Source organism: Hyaena hyaena, unplaced genomic scaffold (assembly GCF_003009895.1).
Source record: "Hyaena hyaena isolate Hyena2069 unplaced genomic scaffold, ASM300989v1 scaffold_180, whole genome shotgun sequence".
Lineage (NCBI taxonomy): Eukaryota > Metazoa > Chordata > Mammalia > Carnivora > Hyaenidae > Hyaena > Hyaena hyaena.
In genome coordinates this window covers 540,388-560,215 of record NW_024080811.1, presented here as the reverse complement: position 1 = coordinate 560,215, position 19,828 = coordinate 540,388, and the positions used below count along the sequence as shown (strand labels likewise).

Sequence of the window (19,828 nt, the reverse complement as noted above, 5' to 3'; positions counted from 1 at the left end):
TGATCAGGAGGTTCAGAAGATGTTAGCCTGATCCCTCCATTATAACCTTCCCCAGCGAGCTTTCACACAAGGCAGGCACTTTTCTCCGCTCCCTTGTATTTCAGCCAGGTGACCTGATGTGTCTACAACTCAGCCCTCCCAGCCTTCGTGCATGTTCTCCCGCTGACCTCCCTGCCTCCATCTCCCCTTGCCTCTGCTTGTCCATGCTTTCCTCCCACATGATGGCTAGTACAAAATCTCCCCAATTCCTGAAGACCTTCTTCATCCCCTACAGTGGAAAACCACTGTCCTCCTCTGAGCCCCCAAGGCTCTATCGTTGCACTACTTTGATGACTCAGATTTCAGATACTATTGCACACTTATCGCATACGTACTAAATTATATAATAAGTTATTCAAAAAATCAGAAAGAAATGTAAAAAGCAACAACAAAAACTTTCTGCCTCCATAACCCAGAACCCACAATCCTCCAGCCCAGACTGTATGCTATTTGATATGAAGCCCTTAGACACAGCATATATAATAATAATACAAATAATTACTATAGGTATATTTGCTTATATAATAATGAAACTGTTATGTGCTTTCATTTTGGTTACTTTAGCAATTTTATCTTTTTAAGAAAATTTATTTACTTATTTTTAAGAGAGAGAGTAAGAATACAAGCAGGGAAGGGGCAGAGAGAGGGGGAGAGAGAGAGGATCACAGGCAGCCTCTGCACTGACAGTGCAGATCCCAACATGGGGCTGGACACAGAGCTCGAACCCATGAATCATGAGATCATAACCTGAACCGAAACCCAGAATTGGACACTTAAGCAAGTGAGCCACCCAGGTGTCCCTGCAATTTTATCTTTTTTAAAAACCACAACTCAGATTACCATAAATGAAAGATACATTTCGGTAATCTAGTTTACTGAGAAAAATCTGGACTGCCTGAGTCAGCACAATGAATGAAGTCACAAGAATAGGATTCCAAAGATCAAACAATAGTTAGAGTGAGAGACAAAGAGCAACACTTTAATGTTTTCAAAGAACTCAAAAGCCCAATGTAGTGCCCATATTCCAAATCTAAGTTATTTAGGCAAATTTTAAGGAAATATTTAAGTTTTTATAACAAGATTAATAAATGTGGAAGGAAGCCAAAGTGGAATGTGAATGAAGAGTACTTATAATGCTTCAGTATAACATTAAGACAAGTCTAAAAGGACTGCCTTTCAAAGTCTGATAGATATATTACATTTCTTTGGTAGTGGAATGGGCTAGGGAACTCTTTGGGGTCTCTTATACATAAGAACATGAATACCATCGATGAGGGTTCCACCCTCATGACCTACTCACCTATCAAAGGCCATGTCTCCTAATATCCTCATTTTAGTAGACAGGAGTTCAACATATGAATTTGGGGAGTGACACAGATAATCAGACCATAGCACCCAACACAGACTTGTGTTGCTCAATTTCTATCATATCTTTTCTCCTGACCATTGTTTTATTCATTTTAGTGTATCCCAAACACAATCCCCAGAACAATTTTTTCACACCTCCTTTACTCTTCCCAAACACCTAGCCCACTGCCTTAATCTTTGTGCACTGCAGGGAGCTCCTTTATATATATGGTCCTTGGCTCCATGTTGACATCACACTAACCAATGTCTTTACAAGTGTTATAGAGTACAGTGCTTAAGGCCATGGGTGCTGGAGCCAATAAGCCTAAGGGTGAAATCACAATTCTGCCCTTCTGGCTGTGTGATCATGGGAAAACTACTTAACCTGAGTCCCAGTTTTGTCACCTTTAAGATGGCTATAATAATAGCACCCACCTCATTGCACTGCTGTGAAAAAGAAATGAGTAGCTCTTAGAACAGTGCCTGATACATGGTGAGTATTCAATACATGTTTCCTATTTTAGCTGTCCAGTCTCAAAAGGAGAGTCTTCTTGCCTCCCTGTTAAAGCTAAGCCTTCCACCTCTACTTGGTACCTAATTTCCTCCCCCTTCCTCAGAATCTCTCCCCCTTTAACATTGTAATATTATCCCTCCACTAATCTCTTTTCCTCCTGTCTTCCAATATTCTGAGGTCTGTATCTATTTAAAAAGCATTCAGTTGATCCCATCTTTCGTATGGCTCAATCAGTCTCCTTCCTAAAGACTCCAAATTCTTGGGGTGCCTGAGTGGCTCAGTCGGTTAAGCGTCCGACTTCAGCTCAGGTCATGATCTCACAGTTGGTGGGTTCGAGCCCCGCATCGGGCTCTGTGCTGACAGCCAGCTCAGAGCCTGGAGCCTGTTTCAGATTCTGTGTCTCCCTCTCTCTCTGACCCTCCCCTGCTCATGCTGTCTCTCTCTCAGAAGTAAATAAAAACATTTAAAAAAATTTAAAAAGACTCCAAATTCTTACAATATGTCTACCTCCTTCCTGTTTCACACAATCTGGCCTCTGATTATTAATCTGACTTAATCTCACATCACCTCACATCCCTTTCTCTCATTCCAGCCACACCCTTTTATTTTCTTTGAACAAGTTGAGCATACTGTAGCCTCAGGAACTCTGAGGTTGTTATATCCCCCATTTGGAACTTCTCTCCACAGCCCCCCTAACTTACGTGCCTCCTGGAGATTTTCCCCCCACAAAGGTGCCATCCTCAGTGAGGCCAGCCTTTACCAGCTTAAGGAGTCCCCTCTCTATCTTACACCTTGCTTTATTTTATTCAAAGAACTCTCTCATTTTCCTTGAGGACAGGGACCTGGATGTCTCTCTCACTGCTGTATACTCAGTGGCTGGATCCATAAATATTTGTTGAATGTATGTATAAAGGAATCTGCTAGAATCTGTGGAGACACCAAAGGAATCAGACACAGATCCTGTTGACAGATCTATGGCCCAATTACAGGCCTTCTTTTTCTTTTCACGAGTCCCACCTTCTCTTTGGCCACAGCCACCCAAAGTTGACTATATATCCTTCACAGCATGAGGACTGGCAGAGCCTTCTAGTTGGTTTCAATCCCTTCCATTCTTTCCATCTACCAATCCATCCTATATACTGGGGGGCCTGTGGGGAACCAATAAATAGCATCCCCTTCCTCACTCAAGTTTTAAACCAGCTGAGATTGACGGACATTGTCAGACACGTGGAGACCAAAACATCAGCCAGTTGGAGGATGCAGCCTAGGGTCCTCCTACCAAACTGAGTCCACAGATTACACACACCTCTGAGTCATGAGCAGCACTGATCACTACAGACTTCCCCTCCTGGGGGTCTGCCTATGAAAGGCTGATGGATGGAAGAGCAGGTTTGGAAGAACAGACTAGAATTAGTGCTTCCTGTAAGAGAGGCTGAGTTATAAACATCTACGTCCTCTCCTAAATTTACCCATAAATTGCTCCTCCCTAGGGGTGGAGTGTGCAAAGGTAGGGAGAGAAGCCAAGAATGTTAGTCTGATATCCCTTTGCACACACACAGAAGCTACCAGAGGCGAGGTTCCCAGCTTCCTACCCCCATTACCTTGCAACCCTGTCAACTTACTGACTTTTTATAAAATACCATTTTAATCTTGACTTTTAAGTAATTTTCAAGTGCTTCTTTGCTAAACATATCACACTAATGTGGCTTTGAAAGTCGTCCACGGGGGCGCCTGGGTGGCTTAGTCGGTTAAGCGTCCGACTTTCGCTTGGGTCATGATCTCGCGGTTTGTGGGTTCGAGCCCCGCATCGGGCTCTGTGCTGCCAGCTCAGAGCCTGGAGCCTGTTTCGGAGTCTGTGACTCCCTCTCTCTCTGACCCTCCCCTGCTCATGCTGTCTCTCTCTCTCTCTCCTAGAAATAAATAAAACATTTAAAAAAAAATTAAAAAAAAAAAAAAAAGGAAGTCGTCCATGACCTCAGACTACAACTCTTAGAAATGCAGCTCTGTTCTGGCTTAGCCTCCTGGCCATCCCATGCACATGCTGTGCTCACCTCCACTGTGGTTTTGTGTTCAACCCTCTAAGCTCAGCTGAAGCATCCGTTCCTCAACGAAGATTTCTCTGATATTGTAGATTATAGTCACATCTCTCTCTTTTTTAATATTCCTAGTTAACAAAACACAGTTTTCTAAGTCTATTTGTTTCATGTTATAGCATCCAATCATGTTTTAGTTAGAAACTAGGGGGAAAGGTTTTAAATAATTTTAGGTCTTTGTGCTCCTCATTACAGGCACACAAGAGAAGTGACATTAATAGGATCCACATTAGTCATGACATGGCCACTGTCCATAGCAAAGAATATGAAGAGAATGATACTACAGGAACGAAAGAGTGTCTTATACATCTGATGTATGCTCCCCAGGCCAACACTTAGTGATAGCTCACAGACACCTGTTAACACACTAATTCTGGGGGAAATGAAGTAGGCTCAAGTAATGTCTTTTCTGAGAGCTACTTTGGAGACCTTTCTTCATGGGTAAAAAAAGAATGTCCCACGAGCTCTCCCTTCATAATAAACCTACGGAGAAAGATATATTATCTGTGTGGGCTCTAGCAGAAAGAGACTTGTAATATATCTGGCTACATATTCACTAGATAACATATCAATTTAGGGATCATCTCCATCTAAGTTCCTTGTTAGGGGCAACAGTGATAATGAATCCATGCAGTCCTGGTCAATTTCACTTCTAAGTGTAAACTTAGGAGGCCATAGACCCAACTTCTTAAATGCCGAGGCTTTCGGCCTTCTGTGACAAGGGTAATCCCTAGTCTTTAAAAACGTTGTGACCCACAAAGAAATGGAAAAACATTCCATGCTCATGGATGGGGAGGACAAACATTGTTAAAATGTCTATACTACCCAAAGAAATCTACACATTTAATGCAATCCCTATCAAAATACCACCAGCATTTTTCACAAAGCTAAAACAAACAGTCCTAAAATTTGGATGTACCCCGATAGCCAAAGTAATCCTGCAAAAGAAGAACAAAACAAAACTTCCGATTTCAAGCTATATTACAAAGCAGTAGTGATCAAGATGGTATGGTACTGGCACAAAAACAGACACATAGATCAATGGAACAGAACAGAAAATTCAGAAATGGATTCACAACTATATGGTCAACTAATCTTCGACAAAGCAGGAAAGAATATCCCAGTGGAAAAAAGAAAGTCATGCAGAAGAATGAACCTGGACCACTTTCTTACACCATACACAAAAAAAATTAATTCAAAATGGATGAAAGACCTAAATGTAAGACAGGAAACCATCAAAATCCTAGAGAACACAGGTAGGAACCTCTTTGACTTCGGCCGGAGCAACTTCTTATGAGACACATTGCCAAAGGCAAGGGAAGCAAAAGCAAACATGAATTATTGGGACTTCATTAAGATAAAAAGCTTCTGCACAGCGAAGGATACAATCAGTAAGACTAAAAAGCAAGCTACAGAATGGGAGAAGATATTTGCAATGGCATACCTGACAAAGGATTAGTATCTAAAATCTATAAGAATTTATCAAACTCAACACCTAAAAACAAACAACCCAATTAAGAAATGGGCAGAAGACATGAATAGACACTTTTCCAAAGAAGACATCGAGATGGCCAACCAGCACATGAAAAGATGCTCAACATTACTCATCATCAGGAATATACAAATCAAAACCACAATAAGATACCACTCATACCTGTCAGGGTAGCTAAAATGAATGCAAGAAACAATGAATGTTAGCGAGGATACAGAGAAAGGGGAACCCTCTTGCACTGCTGGTGGGAATGCAAACTGGTGCAGCCACTCTGGAGAAACAGTACGGAGGTTCCTCAAAAAGTTAAAAATAGAACTACTCTATGACCCAGCAATTACACTATTAGGTATATACCCAAAGGATATAAAATTACAGATTCAAAGGGATACATGCACCCCAATGTTCATAGCTTATAGCAGCATTATCAACAATAGCCAAACTATGGAGAGAGTCCAAATGTCCATCCACTGATGAATGGATAAAGAAGATGTGGTGTGTATAGACACATACACACACACACACACACACACTGGAATATTACTCAGCCACCACAAAGAATGAAATCTTGCCATTTTCAATGACATGGATGGAGCTAGAATGTATTATGCTAGGTGAAATAAGTCAATCAGAGAATGACAAATACCATATGATTTCAGTCATAGTGGAATTTAAAAAACAAATAGGTGAACATATGGGAAGGGAGGGGGAAAAGAGAAGGAGACGGAAACAGCCACAAGAGACTCTTAACAACAGAGAACAAACTGAGGGTTGATAGAGGGAGGTGTGTGGGAGACGAGCATGATGGGTGATGGGTATTAAGGAGAGCATTTATTGTGATGAGCACTGGGTTTAAGTGATGTAAGTGAGGATTCACTGAATTCTACTCCTGAAATCAATATTGCATTGTATGTTAACTAAAATGTAAAAAAAAAAGAACTTTGTGACCCAGAAAATAATTCCAAACCAACTTTCAAGCTATGCTCACTCATTGCCACAGTGGGTTTTTCACTCTGTTTCCCTAATCTATAGGAATTAAGTAGAAAAGAATCTCCCATACTTAGGCCAGCAGATTTTAAGGTAAATGGCATTTCATTACTTTATCTTTGAGTAACATACTGGAATCATAGAAACTTCGAGCCAGAAGGGATAAGAAATCTCTTAGCCCGGCCCCATCTGAGGTAGAACTTGTCAGTTACTTACCTCATTAACTAGTCCTACTGCGTCTTTACCAACAGAAGCCGAATCTTGCTCAGGTATGAAGGGGGATGCTCAGAGAGGATGTCCTCTCCCCTGCCCCATGGAAGGAAGCAAGATTTGTTTAAGCCAATCACAGAAATGCTATTTTCCTTTGCCAGAGATTGCTTTAGGGGTGAGCATGTGACCCTAGCTACTTAGGGGGTGCTACTGGGGTCTACTGGGAAAGAGATCCAGAGTGGGTGCCCTGTTTTCCCTTCCTGACTTTGGCTTTGATGTATAAGAAAGTGACCCTGGGGACTGCTGTGGCTATCTTGTGCCTATGAAGGGAAAGAAGGGACATTGCCAATATACTGAGAATAGCAGCGTAAAAAGATGGAAAGTGCCTGGATCCCTGATGACACATTGGGACTTCTTAACTGTTTATTGCTTATAGTGCTAAGTGTTGCATAGTTATCTGTTAGATGGATGAAAACATAAGATGACATAAACATAAATGGTCATATTTATGCCACTTTTAGTTGTGTCTGCTATTAATTGCTTCTGAAAATATTCTTTTTTTTAATGTTTTATTTTAGTTTTTTTGAGGGAGAGGGAGACACGGCACAAGCAGGGGAGGGGCAGAGAGAGAGGGAGACAGAATTGGAAGCAGGCTCCAGCTCTGAGCTGTCAGCACAGAGCCTGACATGGGCTCGAACTCACTAACCATCAGATCATGATCTGAGCCAAACCTGGATGCTTAATTGACTGAGCCACCCAGGTGCCCCTTTTCTGAAAATATTCTTAACTGATTTAGCAGATTTGGAAAGAGATCCCAGGAAGCAAAGTGGCTTGGCCAAGGTTATACCACGAAGTGTGCAAGTTGAAAGTAGAAAACTCTAACCTCCAAACTTGGAGTCTAGATCACACTGTGTTTATTTGTGATGGAGGGAATAACCTAACCTTCCGCAGCCCTGAAAGACAGACAGCATTACTGAGTGGTTATATGTGGCCTCTAGTGTCAGGACTGGCTTGGAATCCTAGCCCCACCACATAATACTATATGCCCTTGGATGAGGTCAACTTCACTAAGATTCAGTCTCGTCATTTGTGAAATCAGAACAATATCATCTATCATACTCAGCTATTATGAATATTAAATAAGATAGTAGATTGACACGTCTTAGCACAGCGTTGAACATAAAGCTAGCTCTCATTAAGTTGATATCATTCAATTTAAGCTATAGGTAAGAAAAAGGAAAGAGGGGCCATTTCCATTTTGGAAAACCAACAAAACAAAACAGTACTGTCCTGATGTTCCAAGCACCAACACGTAAAACTCAATCAGACACTGCATGTGCTCACATACTTGGTACAATACAAAGTTTTCTATGGTATGGTTTATAGCATCAAAAAATTTTCAACAGGGGCACCTGGAGGGCTCAGTCAGTTGAGCATCCAGCTTTGGTTCAGGTCATGATCTCATGGTTCATGGGTTCAAGCCCCATGTCGGGCTCTGTGCTGACAGCTCAGAGCCTGGAGCCTGCTTCAGATTCTGGGTCCCTCTCTCTCTCTCTCTGACCCTCCCCCCACCTCTCTTTCTCTCTCAAAAATGAATAAACATTAAAAAAAAAATTAGAGCACCTGGGTGGCTCAGTTGGTTAAGCGTCCAACTTCAGTTCAGGTCATGATCTCGCGGTTTGTGGGTTTGAACCCCGCATCAGGCTCTGTGCTGACAGCTCAGAGCCTGGAGCCTGCATCGGATTCTATGTCTCCCTCTCTCTGCCCCTCCCCTGCTCACACTCTGTCACTTTCTCTCTCAAAAACGAACATTAAAAAATTTTTTAATTAAAAAAAACTTTCAACCTTGTGTGAGAGATGGATATATAAGCAATTGCCTATTAAATGCACAGCAGAATAACATGTGCTGTGAAAACATACAGTGAAAGGGAAAAAAAGAATTTTAGTTGAAAAACTATAGAAAGGTCTCAGGGAGGATGTGGCATTTGGATTGGTCCTTGAAAGATAATAGAGGATTCTGAAAAGGGAAAAGAGCAGGGAAGGTATTCTGGATGAAGAGAATGCTTCAGCAGAGGCTCAGGCACATTCAAGAACGGCCATGGCACATTCAAGAACGGCACATAGGTAGGGTGATGGAAGGTGAGGGTGAAAAGGTTGGGAAGAGATCTGGATGCTCTGTAAAAGTTACATGCTTGATTTTGTAAAGCATTCTGGAGAACAGAGTAGCATGAACAGATTTGTGTTGTAAGATGGTAACTCTAGCAGTTTGTGAAATTAGTAACTACAGCTTCTTAGCCAAGAAAGATAAACCATATTAACAGACCAACCACACACAAAAAACCAGAAACTTCATTTTCAGAGTTCCCATAGAGAAATGTTAGAATCAGAATATGGGCTGTCGATGAGGCGTGGTAGGTTTTCAAATAGCACAGGCCAACATTCAATCATATAACCAGTGGAAACTACACAACCATATAAAATTAACTTTCTGTGACCTATTTTAGCAACTTCTTTGTACTGACTAATCTTGCTGAAGGGTGAATCATAATTCATCAAGAGACCATGTCCTGGTGACCTCACTTATTCTAACCCCACAGGAATAGTCCCACCTCTATTGGCTCCAAGGCTTTTGAGAAACATCATAATTGAAAAAGCAGTCATTTTAGTATAAGTCCCAAATTTGGCTTTTTTTTTGAAAAGTTAAAGATGGGGAAAAAGAGAATTGAAACAGGGTAGCATAAAACTCAGGATAAAGAAACCACACTGCCATGGATTTTCTAGCTCTAAAGAAAATCTCTGCTTGAGACCTACTCCTCAAGTACTTAGAACAAGAAAATGCAGGCATAGGAATGGGACCCGCTCACCAGAGAGCGAAGCCAACTGAAACAAAAGCCCAGCTAACCCCCGCCCTTGCCTAGCAGATGAAAATGTGAACACAGTCAGGGAGGGAAAAGTCAGTCAGTTCTGGCAGTCTGCTGAGTTTCAGAGCTCCATAGCTAATGCAAAGGATTTCTTTTTTTAAAATTTGATTTTAAAATTGCAACCATAGCAGTTCACCCAGAAGTAGAGTTACAAGGCACAGAGAAATCCTCCTGTGTTAAATAATTTCAACCATACATACCCATAATTCCATTACAACCTTCCAATGCCCATCTGGCTATAGTAATTAGCTCCCATAGAACCATGAGTCAGGGTCAGTTCAAACACATCTCACAATGATACAGTTTTAGAATTGGGAGGATCCTAGAGACAATTTAACCTACTTTACTAGGTTTTTAAATCAAAAGCAACAGATGAGTGATTCCTCCAAACCTACACAGTGAGTCCTAGTTGAATGTTCTTTCTACACAGACCGACATTCCTCTAGTATGTGTATACATTTATAGGTGTAATTGTGTGTGTGTGTGTGTGATCCATTTTTGATAATATATCTAGTGTCCCCATGTTCATATGACTTTTTATGGTCTTACCTTAATACATATTTATATTTGGATTTTAGTTCTATGACATTAGGACCCCGTCTTCCTTATCCTACGGGACATTCCCTGCTGCCCCTGGCTCTATTATTACTCACTAAACAAGAACAGGATGACAGTAATGCAAAGGGGGAGAGGGTTAAGTATAGACACTGGTCAAGAGCTTGTACAGAACTAAGAGTAATGGCAGGACTAGCAATGAGCCATTCTGGCGACAGGATTAGAGCCTTCCCTCCAGGCTACTTCCCTGTCACACCTTGCTACGGCTGCCCAGGGCAGGCACCGGGGTGCCAGTAAGGAAAGGAGCTGACCCTGAGGAGGCTTTGTCTCCACTACCTACCTTGAAGTTTTTTAGAAAAAACTGCCTCTGATGGGAGGTGACAGATGTGCTAACCCTTCTACAATGTGTATGTATATCCAATCATCTCAGTGTATACTTTAAATGTCTTCCAACGTTGTCGATTGTACGTCAATAAAGCTGGGGGGGACACCTGCCTCTGTTGCCATCTTGCCTTAGATCTAGTGCTTCTTAGTGATTTCTGGTCCAACCTTTTTGACATTACTATCCCCCCCTCAGATAATGCATAGTCTTACCTGGGTTGGACTCAAGCCACACTCCAACAGCCTGGTAGGACCCGCTGACAGCATCCTTCATCTACTTAGCACGGGCAACATTCCCTTGGAAGAAGCCTGTCCTAGGTCGGTCTCTGCCTGAGGCAATGAAATTTCTAGAATACATTCATTCACAGGCTTCTAAGTAAGTAAGACTGAAAAAGCCAGCCAAATACGGAGCAAAATGCCAAAGCCCTCTTCCCGTAATTATAAACCCATGGGGGTTAGTTCACTTAGCTCTTCTGTACAGCCAGTGTTCAGGAGTACGAAAGGCAGAGTTGCAGTCTTCTTTCCGTGGACTCACTGGTCCCATAAAGAACTGTGGCCAGCTCTGCACTGTCCATGTATTTTAGTGACTATTGTAAAGCAGAAAATGATCCTTGCTTAGCAGACTGCTTTGGTGTGTCTCCATTTTTCCTCACTAGTGATCTCCTGAGGGATTAATTTTGGTTCGATGAATATCATCCAGGTTTGTCTCTTCTACATACTTCCCAGCCTCTACACCCACTGGGCCTGACTGCTGATAAGGCTTTCAAAACAGGGTTATAGAGACTGAGAACTATTGGCTTCCAAGGTAAGGGTTCAGCTCCAACTTGTTTAAGAGTGTGGACTCTGGAGAAAGACGGAGTTCAAATCAAGGATACTCAGCACCAGCTATGGGACTCTAAGCATATTCCTTGGGCTTTCTGTATCTCCTCAAGTTTCATCATCCTCAAAATGGGGTCAGTAAAAGTGTCTATATCACAGGAGTATTATATGAGTTAAATAAGCCATTCTCTGTAAAGAAGTTAAAATTGTGCACAGTGCTTGTGACAGCTTTTTTTTTTTCTTCCCTTTCTACCTGGGCTCTCTCACCCTGAAGACGAGCACACTGGGTGCTTGGATGCTGGCTCTGACAGTGACAAGTAACCTGTTAATCTGTTTGATGGACTCTGCTCTATATATCCCAAGTAAGAACCTAGGGAAGAAGTGATCTGCAAATCCAAAGTAATCATCTTCCGTAAAGAAACACTCAGGGAACAGGGAAACTTTGAGGAGTGATGCAAAATTACTTCACATGACTGCCAGCTTCAGAAAGACTACAGGGCAAAGTATCAGCACCGCACCGGGCTGTGTGCTCAGCAAGCAGCAGTCAGGCTCCTCGGCAAAGGGGATGCTAACCACGCCCGTGCATCCCGGGAGTCCGAGACACATGTGAATACTCCTCCACGGCCAGGGCAACAGTCTGCCAATGCCAGGGGCCACTTTATATGCTGCATCTGTTTGATTTTCTCTTATCACAAGGATAGTGCAGGGCAGCCTTTGAGATGAAAGCAAATCTTCATTTTTCACTGCTGCTAAAGAGCTTCAGAGAGAGGACGTGCAAGGTATGAAATGCTAGATGGTGGTGTGAAGCCCTCAGAAAAGATGCTGGAGGGGTTTTTTTCTAGAAAGACATGAACTGGCAAAAGAGGTTATTGGTGTTAATTATCTTATCGGAATCACATCTATTTCATTCAATTCACATCTTAAACAATTTATTTGAGCATAGACTATGTTCAAAGTACCATGTTAAGTACTGAGGATGTAACAGTGAGTAAGAAACAGTCCCTTCCTCAGGGACCAGGAGAAGACAGTAAACAGCTGATCTCAAATCAGTATGAGAGAGGGAATGAATGGTTTACTTCCCACTAACAATCCCATCAATACTATGCGAAAACATCAGGAAGGCCAATTTAAGAAATATTTATTGTGAGGCCATTTTATAAAAGAGACCCACACCAGGAAAAAGTAGGAGTCATTGGTCATGTTACTTTGATTCTCACTGATGAGTTTCAAATTCAGTTAATAACTGTGACAATATTATCAAATGTTTAAGATTTCTGTTAGGTGTTTACTAATGTGCCAAACATGGTTCTAAGAAGCATTTTCTATTTTTTAACCCATCTAATGCACACAAGATATTTAAAATACTATTACTATCACAAGCTGTGTGGCGGTTGTGGTCATGGAGGAGGAGTGGGGGAGGAGGAGGAAAAAGAGGAAGAAGTGGAAGAAGGAAGAGAAGGAAGAGGAAAAAGAAAAGAAGGAAGAGAGGGGGAGGAGGAGGGGAAGAAGTGGGGGAGGGGAGGAGGAGGAGGAGGAGAAGGGGAGGAAGGAGGAGAAGACACACCAGAGACCTTCATACAGGCTTGCCCATCAGTGACATAGGCGGTATGACACCCAGCCGCCCACTGCCCTCATTAGGCCAGAGCCTGATTTGCTTTATACTCAAAGTGGCATTTATTCTTAGTAAGGCTAAGAATAAGAGGCCTGGTTATTCATCACCAAATGAGGCAGACTTCACAGAGATCCTACCTAATGAAGAAGATCCTTGGGTTTATTTTCATGGGAGGAAAGAGAGGGGATGAGGGAGGCAGAAGAGGAGGAAGGGGAGGAGAGGAGAAGAAGAACCACTTCTAGTGAGTCTTCATACTCAAGGGGAGCTCAGAAAAAGAGCTGGGGGGGGAGGGGCGGGGAGAATCAACTGAAGAAAACACAGGATCATGCAGTAACCAAACCTATAATTAAGAGAGCGACAGGGATAGACACAACATCAAGTTGACCTCATCAAAAGAAACCCATTTGACTAAATTTTATTTCTTCTAAGGGGCCCCAGGCTCTTATGAACACTTGTTAATTTTTAGAACAGTAGGAGCCGGAGACGAGAGGATGAAGGGTGACTTTTGGACACTGCAAATTTGAAGAGCCTGTGGAACATTCCAACAGAGGTGTACACCAGGCAGTCAGGTACGCAAGTCTAAGGTTAAAAGAGAGGTCTGGCTTGACCCTGTATCTCTAGCCAAGATACTACACTGTCTCCCTCTGCTTTGGGGGCATATTTCTCCAGGAGAAGCAATAAGCTATTCTTCAGTTTAGATGACTTATTTCCAAGGTTTTTAAGTAAACTTTACTGAAAGATCTTGGCTGATTGTGACTAATGTGCATTTGTGTGTTGGCACATCCCTCCCCCTGCCATGAGAATTATGGTCACCAGAGTGGGGGACCGACCACATATGTAGAACTCTTCTCTACCCCCAGCCTGAGAACCGGTAGTCAATGGGTACTCACTGCTTGTCCCTGCCCTTCACCTGGTAAGCAATACAAGCTTGATTTCTCTTGCCTGTTCTCCAGAGTGTGCCAGAAAGAAAAGGTATTAGGAGCTTGGCATCCCATTTGCCCAACTTTGCTAATTCCTGCTAGGATATATATCCCATGGATGATCAAAAGGTGGCCATATTATATACTATATCGATACCTGCAAAGGCCATCTGTTGCAGTATACTTTTCAAAATATTATTCAGTACATACATTTCAACATAATTTAGTATTCAACTTTTTTAAAAAATTGAAAATGAAAAAATAATAGTCATAGGCTGTCATATACTCAAGGTTCCTTTGGAGAAGCTAAGGAAGCTCCGGCTCTTGCATTTATAATCCAAATAAGATAGAAAAACTAAACCTGGAAATATGACACCCTCTTGACTTGGGTTATACCACAGTTTTAGAATGGTTATGGTGCAATACTGATAAAAATCTATGTGAACTCTAAAAACCCAAAAATCAACAGAGTTTATTTGTTAATCAACGAGTATATTTGTTTATACATGAGCTCAAGGCAAAGCTCTCATTTCGCCAGGCACCAGGGTCAGAGCAATTTGTTTGTCCCCTAATATCTAATCAGTTACAAAGTACTGTGCTTTATAATGTCCTTGTCTTTTTACTCCCATGGTCACCACCCTTGGCTAGATGCTACAGAGGACTGGTGAAAGTCTAGGAGAAAAGAAAAGGAATTATAAAGTCATGAGTTTGAGTAGGAAGAAAAAAATATTTTCTTTTTCTTCATTTAAGTTTTTATTTAAATTCCAGTTAGGAACATACAGTGTAATATTAGTTGCAGATGTACAATGTAATGATTCAATACCTCCATACAACACCCAGCGCTTATCAAATGTGCGCTCCTGAACCCCCGTCACCTATTTCCCCCATCCCTCTACCCCCCACCTCTCTGGTAATCATCAGTTTGTTCTCTATAGTTAAGAGTGTTTCTTGGTTTGCCTCCCTCTCTCTTCTTATTCCCTATGCTCACTTATTTTGTTTCTTAAATTCCACATATGGGTGGATGGAGAGAGAATTATGCTAAGCAAAATAAGTCAGTCCGAGAAAGAAGTATTTCAAAAGAACAGATTTGAAGTGGATGTGAAAATAATGTAGCGCCTCACAGACAGGAACACTGCTTTTCCTGAATAGACTTACTAAACTATATCTCTGCTTCAAGTTATACTTAGAAACTAAATTTATTAATTAAAATATTAAATGTATCAATGGAATACTGAGCAAGGATAGAGATTGAAGTAACATTAAAATACCATTTAAGTACATAAAATAGTCTTCCCAATTAATTGAGAAGAAGCCATCTAAATTAAAGGTTGAACAGGAATGACAAGAATAGACAGCCTGTATAAATGAGGTTATCTTGAAGGAAAATTCCAGGGGGAACCAAAAAGATGGTTTGTCACACCTCACAGAATTCATGGGCACGTGCATGTGAATGAAGTATGAGAAAAAAAGAAATTCAGGGCCCTACCCATGAGGTCTGAACCAATCTCTTCCCTCTTTCTCTCCTACTACCCACCATGGGATCCTTTGTTCCCCCTTGTACCTCTCATATCCTTACCTTCTTTTCCACCATAATCCTGACCGAGTGTCCTCTACTGTGACCCCCTTCCTGCATCTTAGTATCCTCAATGGTCCAGCCGAAGCTCCATGAACTCTCATTAGCCCTTCCTGACAAGCCCAACACAATGTCTTCTCCTTCCTCTGTCCTCTAACAGGTACTGTCATTTGCTCAGTGAAAGAAATCTCAACAATATAAAATAAAACAAAAGCTCCCTCAAAATATTTCAGTTGACTACTACTTTCTCTCACTGCTGGTGACTTCTTGAGTGTTTGTTGGTGTCTGATCCCCTCAGCAAGCGAGAAGTTCCTTAAGGCAGGGATGGTGTCTTTTACACATCTTTAAACCCTTCATGGAACAAGGCTCTGCCCAACATATGATATGACAAACACCTACTGATGTGAATAAGCAGTATCATACTCTATGCAGAGGCAAATACCATGTGAATTATGAGGCTATGCAGATTCTAACACACAGATTAGAAAGGGAGACTTGACCACAGTTGCCTTTTCACTCAGCACTTCTCATGAGGATACCAAGACTGAGGCTTTGAGGTAAAGTGTGCAAGTAAATGGAAGAGGGAGCTTAGGTAGGCAAAACCAGACGAGCACACTGGACAGTACACTTCTCATGAGGTAAATGTAACAGAGACCAAGGAAAATCAACAATTGCTCAATAGCAGTCAGATATCAAAACATACCAGTATTTCCTTGAGCATCTTCCACCTTGTTTGGCAGTGACAACAGAAAAGACGGCCTGGTGAAATGAGGGCCCTGAGGAGGCGACTGCGGCCGCTGCAGAGGCATGGTCTTGAGGACCAGCCTCCAGTCCACTTGGGTAATATCCGACCTCGATCGCGCATGCCCTGGCTTGAAAGTAGAGGTCTCGTCCAATAAGTCATTCACGGATCGAGGTCTGTCCCTCCGACGCTGACAGATGTTGAAAAAGTTAAAGGTTGATGCTTCTTTTTGTTCCATCCAGGAAAGATTATCTGGGGTAGTCCCTTTCTGAACCACAAACTGTTCTTTGGCAGGGAAGACATTTTGAGCTTTGGTTTCTAAGAGCCTGCTCTTACAGTGGTCCCAGATCAAGCCCCCCTTGCCCAGGGAGGCAACACTTCTGATAGCACCATTGTCTGTTATGGTACTTAGTACCTCGTGCCCCACCAATTCAGGGACTTCCTGAATCCCATACACTTCAGCTTGCTGCACAGCCTTTTCTAGCTTACTATCAAAAGTGCTGAAGAAATCCTCAGTAACTTCCAAGGCTGGGCTGATGTCATCCACTTCCAAAGCTTCCATGTCATAGACTCCGAGAGACTTAAGGGCTCCTAAACTGGCCCAGGAAAGGGCTTCCTGAACATTCACCCAACAAAGAGAAGTGCTTCAGCAACAGAGTTCTGGAGACAACTGAAGGAAACCTTCATTCGACTGCCTAAACCAGGCTAAGAACAAGGGTAGATGATGGTTTTTCTGTCATTAAAAGCATTTGCTAGCAGCTCGTGGCCATGAGCAGGGGTATAGGGAGACAAATGTTCCTTTGAGATTATTCTTCATTGAGATCTCTGTAAAGACAACAGGATGTGCTTGTCAAAGCAAGGCCTTGCAATCCTTAATTTCCTGGAAGAAAAGAAAGAGCACAACATTGGCACACGGTTCACTGTATTCCATAGTACACGACTCTGCCCAGCTATTTCCCCATCTCTACATCTCTTCCATGGTAGTCATGCCCAAAGGTGGACATCTCCACAGAGGCTCCACTGTCAAGAGCACACATCACTGCCGGCTTTGTGTCAGAACCCACACAGGGCAGGTGGAGCACTTGATAAGGGGAATTAGGGTCAATAGCTTTCACTCTGACAGAAAAGCCTTTGAGCACAGTTGTGAAGACTGTTCTGGCAAATCTCCGTGATATTCTGACCTAAAATAAGAAGCAATGAGGCTAAGAATCCTATGTCATGATCAGTCTAAAGTCATAAATGCACAAGTCTTTCCACAAACTTTGAAAGCATTGATGGTGTATCAGGCTAAAAAGTGCAAGGGGAAGCAGTGCCTGGGTGGCTCAGTCAGTTGAGCATCTGACTGGGGCTCAGATCACAATCTTGTGGTTCATGAGTTCAGCCCCGTATCAGGCTCATTGTTATCAGCATGGAGTCTGCTTAGGATCCTCTGTCCCCCTTTCTCTCTGCCCCTCCCTCTCTCTCTCTCTCAAAAATAAATAAACATTAAAAAAAAAAAAGAACTTTCTAAAAAAGCGCAAGGGGTAAGGACAGAGGGAGGCTCTGCCCTTTTCTTAAACCCAAATGTGACTGCGTCTGTACTTCCCAGGTGTGGATTACCTAATGAATGCCTCTGGACTACAGAATTCCTTCACTCATCTTGAAAAAGCTCTAGGCTCAACTCCCTAAGGCTTCGAGGAATGGCTTAGGAGTCCAGGTCCAGCTTCAGGACTGGGCAGAAAATATCCTATGTGAGCACTAACTCATTCTCTGGGAAAGGCTGGATCTTCAAGGTCAGGCCAAATTAGCACAGACCTTGACAGTGACGCTGTCCCATATGGTAGACATTAGCCATTTATGGCTATTTCCATTTCAATTCATAATAAAAATCAAATAAAGTTTTTCAATCGTACTATCACATCTCATGTGCCCAATAGTCACATACACCGTTGTATTTGTACCAAAAAATGAACAAAGAAACAAAATAATTACGCAAGGGCTTTTTGCCCTTAACTACTTACAAGTAGGTAAAATTGGGCAATTAGCAATACCTCTGCATGCTGCTGCAAAGGTTCATAGATGTGCTTTTTTGGGTTTAAAATGGCACAGTTTTATGGTTAATTAAAATCAGTTTTAGCACTTAGGTCATTAAACCATTATATTTAAGTTAGCAGCACCAATCTACATTGCTTACTGTATGTAAATTAAACTAGTATATAGAGCCTTTTATTTTAAAATGTGTCAAGAGGTTTGCAGTTCACAGGAACTCTGTGGTTAACTCCCTGTAACATGATAATGACTATGACTTTGTCTATATTTTATATTTTGATACTTATTATGTTAGCCCTCATTAACCCAGGCACTGATTGACTTTCAGAGATAAATATCAGTTATAATATTTTTCTAGTTGCACATAGGGTTTCTTTCCTTGTGTTTACAGTTAAGCCTTAAGCCTGTTGAATTGTGCAACAGGGTTTCTCAACTTCTGTAATTTTGCAAAACGGGACTTTTCAGTTTCATCTTCTATACCAGAGGCTATGAAAAAGAAATACATAATAAATTTTAAAACTTTCAGTTCTTTCTTTTCTAAAATTTCAGATGAGCATAATAAAGTATATTTTTTTAAAGAAGGCTAAGTGTGGCTCAGTCGGTTGAGCATCCGACTTGGGCTCAGGTCATGATCTCGTGGTTCGTGAGGTTGAGCCCCACACCGGCTCGCTGCTGTCAGCCTGGTAGTGCAGAACCCGCGTCAGATCCTCTGTTCCCTTCGCTCTCTGCCCCTCCCCTGCTTGCACTCCTCCAAAAAATAAATAAATATTTTACTGAAAAAGGGCTCAAATGGAGTCACTTGTGTGGAGGCCCACATCAGCAAATCAAGACTTAATATCTCATCTCATTGCACTTTCAGCCTCTTCCAGGAATTTAACCTTTAACCAGTCAATCTGGAATGACCAGATCAGCACTGGTGAGGTTATCTCCCTAAAAGATCCTGGCCCTTCCCCTAAAGAAAGGTGACCTTGCTTGAAACGAGCCACTCTTTGTTAGAAACTTGAGTTTTCCCACCCCTTCTGCCTATAAAAGCTTTCCATTTTGTACAGCTTTCTAAGTACAACATGGGATGTCACCAGATTCATGAATTGTTGAAGACAGCCAAATTGATCTTCAAGTTTACTCAGCCAAATTTTGTTTTTTTAACATAAGTTTCTCATTTTATGAAAGATGCACCAAAGTGCAAAGCAGTTATTTGACTAAGATTATATTTTGCACATCTCTTTTCATAGCCAGTATTTAAAATTCAGTCTTTAATCATACTAGAAAGAGAGAGTAAATACCTTCAAAGTGATTCTTTCTTTCTTTCTTTCTTTCTTTCTTTCTTTCTTTCTTTCTTTCTTTCTTTCTTTCCTTCTTTCTTTTAAATCAAAGTGTCTGGGTATACACTCTTTGTGCTACCTGTTTAGCTATTCATAGGCTGGTTAGAAGCAGAGAACCATCGATGGCCATCACAGCTAGCTTGTGGAACACTTCTACGCCACACATCCTGTAACTGTAGGCTGCCAGACAAAGAAGGGAACTTTGAAGTCATCCTTCCAACCCCAATCTTTCACAGAAGGAGACACTGAGACCGAGACATTATGAAATCACATGGA

At 41.8% G+C, this 19,828-nt stretch overlaps 1 protein-coding gene across 5 annotated transcripts in view; it reads right to left on the bottom strand.

Annotated features, from left to right (window-relative positions):
- PLEKHM3 (pleckstrin homology domain containing M3) overlaps positions 1 to 19,828 on the bottom strand; it is a 189,160-nt gene that overhangs the window by 149,137 nt on the left and 20,195 nt on the right. For all 5 annotated transcript variants that reach the window (XM_039240639.1, XM_039240637.1, XM_039240641.1 and 2 more), the window contains one exon: positions 16,164 to 17,082. In XM_039240639.1, coding sequence (XP_039096570.1) covers positions 16,164 to 16,764 — 601 coding nt within the window. In that variant the 5' untranslated portion in view covers positions 16,765 to 17,082. The remainder of the gene's footprint in view (positions 1 to 16,163; positions 17,083 to 19,828) is intronic.